This window comes from Myotis davidii, unplaced genomic scaffold, assembly GCF_000327345.1.
Source record: "Myotis davidii unplaced genomic scaffold, ASM32734v1 scaffold575, whole genome shotgun sequence".
Taxonomy (NCBI): domain Eukaryota; kingdom Metazoa; phylum Chordata; class Mammalia; order Chiroptera; family Vespertilionidae; genus Myotis; species Myotis davidii.
In genome coordinates, this window is record NW_006290306.1 from 4,753,179 (window position 1) to 4,763,567 (window position 10,389).

Sequence of the window (10,389 nt, forward strand, 5' to 3'; positions counted from 1 at the left end):
CATCCAAGATTTTCCCGGTCGTCCACAGACCCAGAGTAAGACCATCTCATCTAACCTACTCCAAATTTCAAAACTTAAAAAAAAAAACTGAGGCACACCTGGATTATAGCAGAATTAAGTGACTTGCTCAACAAAATGCATTTGACAAGCTGAGATCAAAACCCACATCTCTGACTCCTTGTTAAGTGCTATTTCTACAAGCAGCTTCCTTTCCTGTCTGCTATTATCTTGGTGGTAAAGGATGATGCCTGCTTGCTTCATGGAGTTCTCAAATGAAATATTTACTAAAACTTTTGCACATCATAAATATTTGCACAACATACTCCCCTACAAAACGTTAATGCTTTCTATTATTTCCAAACTAACAGCTACCCAGGAAGTAAATTAGGCAAATTAGTTTTTGGTGTACAATTCTTAGATTGTGTACTCAGACTTGACTATGATAAATACAATGTAGCTACTGTCCAAACAAATTTTTATGAAATACTGACAAAGGCTTAAGTTAGAAATATTTTTCCTCAGGAAAATAAATGGAATAGGAAGTGTTCGGGTTTTAGGTTTTTTATTGTGTGTGGTTTTTTGGTGTGTTTTTTTTGGGGGGGAGGGGGGTTGGTTTGGTGTTTGGTTTTCCCAGGTGCCCCAAATTAAACTAACTCACTCTCTGGCTATCACTCAAACTGAGCTGACTTTGCTACTGCTTTCCCAGATCCTTCTAAAAACTACAGGATTTTGTTCTGGCATTTTAATCAGTGATTAACTACTCCCTTCTTTTTCCTGCTGGGTTAAGTAAGATCCATATGCCGGGTGTTGTAGGGAATTTGTTAGGCTGTAGATCATAGCTGTGGTGCAGGACGGGATGTGTCTCAAGGGAACTAATGAAGCCATAAGGAATGTAAAGAGTCACCGGGTTAAAGCCACATTAGGACAGCTGTTAAGTTAATGAGGGCCCTGCTTCGGAGAAGAGGTCACTGTATAGAAAAATATGAACCACCCTTTATTGGTTTGATCCCATGTCCTCTGGAAGTTAACGGGCCATTCTTATTCTCTGACACTCACTGAGCCAGATGCGAACACCAGGCTCTGCCCAAGCCGCATGGGCCTGAGACTGATTCTGTCCCCCATCCTCGTCTTTGGCAAAGGCAAGAATGAAATAGAGCAACGCTGAATGCTCCTTTCAGTTTTTCATCACTCTCTTTGTTTGATTTCTTTAAAAATCAATATTTATTGTTTGAGACTGAGTTCTCTTAAGGACAGACCCAGCATGTGGGCTTGGCCAGCCATGGAGTATAGGGACCAAATCCTGGAATGCAGTGGGCACTCAATAAAGGTTGCTGAAAGAACAGAGACTGAATGAACTGACCTTCACATTTAAACTGGGTAATCCCAGAAATGGGTAATTCTAGGAGTAACTATTTAATCCTAGAACTAAAAGCAAAACATATTTGATAGATACAGTAATTGTGGCGTTAGTACATGTAATATTAGGTATACTGTATATTATTATATAATGATGTACTACTTATGTATAGCTATTATCATGATGTGTGGTCAATTCTGGAAAGCAATTCTGTATCCCAATGTAACAGGTAGCAGGATTGAATAGCACCAACTGGAATCTACACTATACAGCTGGTGTATCTGTGACTCTTACCTTTACTCCCCCCACCTCCACTATCACAATCAGTTCCCTACATTTCAGTTCTAAGTGCCTTCATCACCATCCTTTCCTTTCCATTCACACTGCCACTCATGGTTTCATACCCACAGACTCCACAGCTGTCACATTAAGTGTGAGCGTTCTAGCCTGAAACCCAGGCCTTCCACAAGATGTCCTCAGAATAGATTTCCAGCCATATTCCTTCCTGCCACTGACCACTCCTTACCTTCCCATCAAAATGAACTATTCTCTGTTCCCTCAACATGAGTGAAAATGAAAGGTCACCTGATATGTAACTCATGTGCTTCCAACTCTCTGTGCTTTTTGCTCATATTACTCCCTCTTACTAGTATGCTCTCCCCACCTGCCCTGTCCAATGAATTAACTATCACCTCAAAGGTCCATCTTAAATCTCCCTTCTCCATGAGCCTCTCTTGTTTACTCCAACAAGATCTCATCCTTTCCTCTTCTCAGCTCCTCCCACTGCATTTTGTCTCTTTCTTATGGTACTAATTGCATCTGCTTTACTTTTAACATTATCTGTATGTTTACTTTATTACCCATATTAGGTTGTAGCTCCTTAAAAGACTTGTCTTAATTCACCTCAACATTCCTCGACTTTCTTAGCACAGTGATGATCATAGGAAAAGTCAAAGTGAATAAGACAATCCCTCTGACTGGTCTCTGAGCCTAGAAGAGGTTACTGCTGTAAAATTCTGTAATAGCAGAGGGAATGAACTACATATGAGGAAGTGTTGATCACTCGAGACCATATCCGCTGACTAGTTCACTGCTGAGTTCCCAGACTCACTTTGGCTATGAAAGTTAAGTATCTGGGAATAACACAACATTTCCAAATAAGGTAACTTCTGGGATAGTAAAGAGTCCCAGGATACCCTAAGACATTTGTAATCTTTCAAATGGTGCTTTACTACCATGAGAGGAAAGTTCATCATTAATGAGTGATGAAAACATTATTCTATCACTCAATAGAAACGTCATACACCAAAGAAGCCTTCTCCAGAGGGTTCAGAGTATAGATGACTCTTGAACAACACAGGTTTGAACTGCAAGGGTCCGTTTAGAGGCAGATTTCTTTCTGTAAATGCCTGTAGTGTTTTCTATCCGCAGTTGGGAGTCCTCAGATGTGGAGGACTTGAGTATCCTTGGATTGTGGTATCTGTGGAGTGTTTTGGAACCAATGCTCCATGGATATTGAAGGACAACTAATTTTTTCAGGAGTCAAGAGCTATATACAGATTTTCGACTACTCATGGGTCAGCGTCACTAACTCCCATGTTGTTCAAGGGTCAACTGTACATCTAAGAGTTCAAAAGATAATTCAAACTGTTCTTAGGATAATATAGATACTTGAGATGCTTCCAGACAACAAAACCCTTAAAGAAAGGGATTTTACCTTATACACCTTTGTATGTCATCATAATTGAAAGGCCGTGGAGAGGAAGTATATGGAATCCAAATATCTATCACTTACTAATGTATAACTTGGGGAATAATAATAATACCAATCTAGGGTTTTAATGGTGAGTGAGTGGGTTAGTTCATGTAAAACACTTAGAACAGTACTTGCACTGAAAAAGAAAACACTCAAATTGTTTTGCTATTATCTGTGTACCACCCCAAAAATCCAGATAATGACTGGTACATAATTAGGATTCCTGAAATGATGTGTGAAAACATGAATTGACATACTTCTGTGTGTCTTAGCTGATACAATCATACGCTCATAGTAATAATAACCAAATTCTGAAAGAAAAATGCACATTTTCATAAATACCAAAAAAACACTAAGAATTCAAAGAAAGTAAATTCAATAGATCAGATTTAAAAATGTGATCTATAAAATAATTGTATCAAACAATACAACAGAAAAGAAGTCACATGTATCCATCACAAATTTAGTTGGACTCACCTACCTATTTAGAATTTTTTTTTCTAAAATCCTGCTAAATAGACATACCTAAAACAAAAGAGATGGGAGGGGAGGAGGGTGAATGAGGCAAATTCAAATAAAAAGAAAAAAAGAGGTCATGATGCTGTTATCATGATAAGGCAAACTGTAAAGAAGACATTAGAGAGAAAGGAGGGAACTTGATAGTGCTGTAGGCTACAATTCACAAACTGCTATTGCTAATATATCTATTTTCCTGATTTAAAATCTGCTTTAAAAGGAGAAAAGACCCTTTTTGGTTTCCTGCCTGGATGAGTCAGGACGAGGGCATGGCGACGGCAGTACCTGCACGCGGGCCTCGGTGAGCTTTGCCCTCTGTGCCAGCTCCTCCCGGGTGTAAATATCAGGGTAGTGGGTTCTCTCAAAGGCACGCTCCAATTCTTCCAGCTGTTCTGCTGTGAAGGTGGTTCGGCTCCTGCGCTGTTTCCTCTTTAGCGGCAAATCGGGTTCAGAGTCAATGTCTGAGCCTTCATCGGACTGGGGTGCTGAGGCTAAGAAAGAGCACAGAAGGGGGGGAAAAATGATAAAATGTGAATCATGATTCAAGCCTGAACAAGCCATAATGATTCAGATCCTAGTCTAAGGTACATTACCAATGTCCTTTATGGACACCAAGCCCCTCCTTGAGGTATTGTATTATTAAATGGTATTTAATCTCTTCTGCTATCCTCTCTTCAAGCACCCCAGGTAGAAGTAATGGCAATCTGCTTCTGTCATTCAAGGTCCATAATGAGCTCTTAGAAAACAGGGACCGTACTTACTCCATTTTTTATGACCTTCATCCTGAGCCTTTAATGGGTCACTTAATTTATGTCTAATGAATGAGTCACATTTAATTTGGTTCCTGATAAACTTTTCAGCAACATTTGCAACAGGAAATCTGTTATTTTAAATAAATAATCAACTTAGTATCTAAAAAGGCAATAATAGTAAACTATTGCAGGATTCCTATAAATGGACAGGCTCCACCTCTCCTCTAAGAAAAATCACGTTTAAATATCTCATTGCCACTGGGACATGCTTTAGGGAGAATTTAGAAACTGAATACAAATCTGAAGAATAAATTCAGGAAGAAGCAGGCATCATCTAGTAAACTGTCCCTTAACTGAAGCCCAGAGTCTGGGCCTCTGAATGGTGGGTGGCTGCCCAGGACTGCTGCCTCATTTGAGGAACTCAGTGCAGAATGAAAATGCGGGACCCAGTGTTCAAGAGAGTAACAACAGAGCATAAAACCAAACACAGAGTCGTTCTGAGGGCAGGGCCTAGGGCAACTGCACAGGTCAATTCCTAAAGCCAGCCCTGCTATGGCCTCCTCCCCACCAAAGCTTGAATTTGCCTGGGAAGGAGACCTTCCAAATTTGTGTGGACAACAACAGAGCATAAAACCTAACACAGGGCAGGGCCTAGTGCAACTGCACAGGTCAATTCCTAAAGCCAGCCCTGCTATGGCCTCCTCTCCTCCAAATTAGATAGGAATTCGAGTTAATGATACAATGAGGTGTCTGTGAGCTGACAGAGCACCTGTTGGTCTATGAAGCTTCTGAGGTTTGAGGTTGCACCAGACACAAGGCTCTGGGCAGGAGAGCAGCCCTGACCCAGAGGCTCTGGACTTTGGGGATTGGCAGAGGGCTGTCAGAAGGCTATCAGGCAATAGACAGTAAGTATAGTACGGGAACCGGAGCATCCTTGCTCCAGAGCACATCCAAATGTGCTCTGAAAACTCCCCGAATAACTGGGGGTTCCTCCGGGGAAGGGATTGATGTCTGCTCTCAGCAAATGAGGAAGGAAAGCCAGAAAGTTGTAGATAATTAATGTCAATGTCAAGGTAAGGCATTTGCACCCTCAGTCAGGTCGGACCCGGGGAAATGTAGGTGGTGTGAGAAGCAATGTGAAATGCAGTGTCTCCTATGTCCTTCTCTTTTGTCTTCAGTTCAGACTTAGCTCTGTCCTATGGAAATCTAAACTTTCATTCTACTTTAGGATAAATTGCATCCTGCTCAAAAAGGTGCATGTCCAAAATAACCCATAAATAAATTTTAAGTTTTCTAATAATTTAATACTTTTTCATTTTATTCCTATTCAAACACTGTGGAATTAAGAGAGTGAAATCCACATGGCAAATTTTAAAGAGTAAATGCTTGTGCATAAAAGCAAAGTAGAACTATAATATACACAGCATCTACTGTGTGTTAGACATTGCACTTGGTTTTTCAGTTGTTTTCTAATTTAATAGAAAATGGTCTAACTTCATATAAACTCATTATTTTAGGACATCTCAGGATTGATTTTTTGATATTTTAGTATTAACTTTAAAAAAGAAAACAGGTTTTCCTAAAATATGAGGATATTTTAAGAATATTAACACGCAAAGAAATATGCCATGCATTGCATTATAAATTTCCAAATCTCCCAATGCAACTTGCATGTGTATGTGTTTGATAAAAATGAGCCAAGTTAAAAGAGCAATAACTGGTGCCTAATTGTAGAGCAGTGGCTCTCAGACTTTCCGAGCATCGCAGTCATCTGAAGGACTGGTTAACACACAGCTAGTTGTCCCCTTCCACAGTTTCTGATCTGTAGGTCTGGGGTGGGCTCTGAGAATTTGCATTTCTAACATACTCCCAGGGGATTTATGCTAATTTTACTGATCTTAGATGACGTTTAGAGAACCACCTTTATAGAATATTCTAGATTAATCATTCTCTTCCCTCTCAAAATTCCCAAATATTGCCTGCCACAATTTACAAAAACAAAAATCGCTTCCACATACATATTTTTAAATTATAAATAATATGCGCCCCCAAGAAACAAACTACTTATGTCCCTCAGAGGACAATAAATTTCCATAAATTTTTTTCCTTTTATGCTCTGGGTGAGGATGTCCTGACTTTCCTTTCCCATGTGAAAGCAGGTGAAAACTCAACAGCATGTAGTGACGGACCACAAGCTTCCTCCACCTGTGAGAACCTTACCTCTTTGCTTGTACTTTCTCTTACTGTGACCCCATTAGGATAATAGTATGTGGAAATTTTCATGTTTCCTTTGGGAGTCTCTGGGGCTATTAAGTCCTCCCCAGTAAATATGATGTGCCATGCACTGTCAGGTCAATTAATCAAAATCGACTCTGGTTCCTGAAGAAAAAGGAGCTGCTTAGTGCCAGCAAGAGCTCATTCTGAGGGTCAAGACCACTCTTCCACCTTCTCAATCAACATCCCCCAGAACATAACCCTGGGAGCTCGAGGCTCATCTCTGCCTTGTTCACTGCAGGAAGCCTGGGAACACGGTAGGTGCTCAATAAGTACAGAATGAGTAAATAAACGTGCCAGGGAAAAGTTAAGTTTTGAGCTAACACTGATTTCTCTGCCACCCTCATATTCTTAGATGGATATTCCGCTTAAATGAGTCTCCCAACATCTTTTTATATGAGCTTTGAGGAGTCTGTGAATCCTCTAAAATTATTTGGAAATCCTCATAAGTATTTGCATAGCTACATTTTTCTGGAGAATTAGTATCTTTAAAAAAAAAAAGGATTGTGATTTAAAAGACGAAGAACCACCAACAGCGGGTGATTAAAATGATTCAGACTCAGAGTTTAATAGGACAGCCTACACCACCAAAAATAAAAAGTTTTTTAATGAGCTAACTAATCACTCCTTTTCTTTCTAGGCTGAATTTAACTAGGAAAGCCCCCACACAGCATCAATTCAAAAGATATGGTGGAAATGATTTTCCCGATTTTTCTGGTGGAAATTATCTGGACCAACTCGTCATTTTTGGCAATATGAAGCCACAATTTTGCAAGTTAATTCTAACGTTTCCCTATTGGTAAACCCCAAAAGGATGTGGGCTTTAAGATATGTTAAATCAGCAAACCAAGATTAATCTACCAGCTAAGAAATACTAGCTATTTCTAAAGACAGAAATAATACAATTCCTTACATCACTCAATAAAAGTAAAATTCCTTATTTTCACAGAACAAGATCCATAATATCCTGAATTTGAGTCATTCCGTTTTGACCAAGAACAAACTTAAAACTTAAATCCCATTGAATAGCACAAAAGAAATCATTCCGTTGAAGTTCATCTATTTTACATAATCAATTTTACTCGGTACTAGAAAAATTAGAAACTAGATACAAAGTAACTTATCTTGCTAAATATTGACCAAAGATAGCTCAACAGAAAGAAATTATATATTTTTTTCTGTACAGAATATCTAATGCTATGACTTGGAAACTGCAAGCAGTGTTATCAAGACAGTTATCTGAGTAAGTAATAAAGTGATAGGATCTGGCAACTAGATTAAATATAATCCCTTCAGTGATATAACCTCTTTGAGACTATTTCTACTATCCACCCTTAATATTTAGGGGAGATTTGTCATTACATTTATGTTGCTTAATCATATTCTACACATGTCCTCACATATTTGCTCTATTATTCATTAAGTAGAAATATTAGTCCCCCAATTTCAAATTCCAGAGTAATTCTCATTAGAAAATCCATATCAATATATAATATAAGGCCTTTTAAGTGGAAATTGTATTGCTTTAAATTGCAAACTGCAATCCATATTGTTATCAGACTTTGAATGTTTTGACTGTTACCAAAATTCCCTCATAATCCATTCTCTGATTTATACATTAATTTAACTCTGTCACCAGTGAACCTAAAGCAAACCATAACAAGGGGATGACGATTTTTCTCTCTTCCTCAGGTTAACTAAACAAAAACCCTGTGAAGTAAATGCTTACCCCATTGTACAGAAAAGGGAAACTGAGACTCAAAGAAGTTATTCAGGTCACACAGGAAGGGAAGTTAAGATTTAATCCAGGTCTTGGGGATTTCATAGAACATACCCTCTTTTTCTCTTCCAACCTGGTGTGTCCTAAAGAGGTGTGGATTTTTCTTTAAAACACACACACACACACACACACACACACACACACAGTCGTTTTGAAGAGAAATACCAGAAACAAACCAAAACAGGAATTCCAATGTAAATCATTTACTAGATGCCATTATTGTTCTAATTTGTCCCAAATTTTCTAGAATCAAATAAAATTTATAGACATACAAGTTTGATCAGTATTATATACTAAATCAAGCAGTTCTTCTAATTGAATTCAACAAACATATGGAACTCCATATATCTAAGATATACTTATGAAACAACAATAAAGTGCTAAGAGATAAATTCATTTGCCAAGATAATTAATGAATTTAAGAAATCACGGTAGTCCATCTGATCATTAGCAGTCTCTAATAAGAATCAATAAGTTCCTAAGATCCAGGGGGCAATCTAGAACATACTATTGTTCACAAACAGTTGAATTGATCACTCATTTTGTACTTTATTAAAGTCTTCTCTCTCTCTCTCTCTCTCTCTCTCTCTCTGTATTAAAGACATTTTAGTGAAAGGATATCAAGAGTTGTAAAGAACCTCATACATGTTTTGAATAATATAACATTCTTACAGCAGTTTTAGGTTTAAAAAAATGAGCAAAAAGTACAAAGTTTGCATATTCCTCCTCTTTTCTCCCCTCTCCCATTCTTTCCCTTATTATCAACTTCTTGCATTAATGTGGTACTTTTATTACATACACCAATATTTATACATTATTATCAACTAAAGTCCATAGTTTACACCAGGATTCCCTCTTTTTGTTGGACAGTTGTGTGGGTTTTAACTAATTTAAAATGCTATTTACAGTTGGCTACAAATCAATTTCACTGCCCTAAAAATACCCAGGTTCCATCTATTCACTCCTCTCTTCCTTGTCACCATGATGTACTTTTAAAACTTTAAAGTATACAGTCAATATTTACTTAGGCTATTTATATCCATCTTTCAAATTCGTTTTAGATAAACGTGAAGGAATGAGTCACTTGAAATTTGTTGAATATACACAACTTATTCAGCAGAAACCCCCGAGTGATGACAGGGAAATGGCAACTCCCACCAGGTGCCTGAGTGTTTCTCTGCTCTGTAAGCAATTTCATTTCTTCTAGCACAGGCTAATTTTAGATCTTAGGAGCCACATCTTTAGTTTTCCCAATGACTTCACATTAACTCCCAAGGATAACCTTGGGAAAATGAACACTGTCAGTTTAAAAAGGGGGGGTCGGGGGGAAAACAAGCATAGGCCAACCATGATACCCCCACAGAATTACAAATTCTCCCTTCGGAAACAAATCAAACTGGGAGGAGAAGGCAGTGGTATTACCACCAGCGGAACCAACCATGAAGTTTAATTAAAGAAGGAATTACAGAATTAGAGAGTATGTCTATGTCCGTTAACCCTTGGTGACCTCTTCCACAGCCTCCGGAAGTGTTCATCCTAGTTAACGCTATTATACATGAGCTCTTACCTCCGTTTTAGAGGGATTTAGTCACATGAAATTCTGTAATTATTGGTTTCCAGACCAATATCATTCAGAGATGGGAGACACTCCAAAAATGGAGAAACAAAATAATTCACAAGCATGAATCTGGCACATTGTCTTTCTTCCCAGCAAGACCTTTCATTTGAATAATTAAAGAACCAAAACATGACAACCATTTAAACTCTGCGTTTGCCCCCATATAATACAATGCGATTTACAGACATGGAGGAGGGGGGGAGGGTTCCCTCTGCGGGGTGTCCAGGCTGAACTTCCTTAGTCATCCGTCATTTACTCTAAGACGGCCTCGGACCAGATGAGTGGTCTTTTCCTCTGTACGCCTCCTCTTTCCAAGCTAAACCTGTCAGCATTTGT

General features: G+C 38.5%; 1 protein-coding gene across 1 annotated transcript in view; it reads right to left on the reverse strand.

The window, feature by feature from the left end:
• The window catches only part of PAX3 (paired box 3), a 43,190-nt gene that overhangs the window by 28,008 nt on the left and 4,793 nt on the right, over positions 1–10,389 (reverse strand). The window contains exon 2 of the mRNA XM_015563692.1: positions 3,915–4,120. Within this exon, the coding sequence (XP_015419178.1) occupies positions 3,915–4,120 (206 nt within the window). The remainder of the gene's footprint in view (positions 1–3,914; positions 4,121–10,389) is intronic.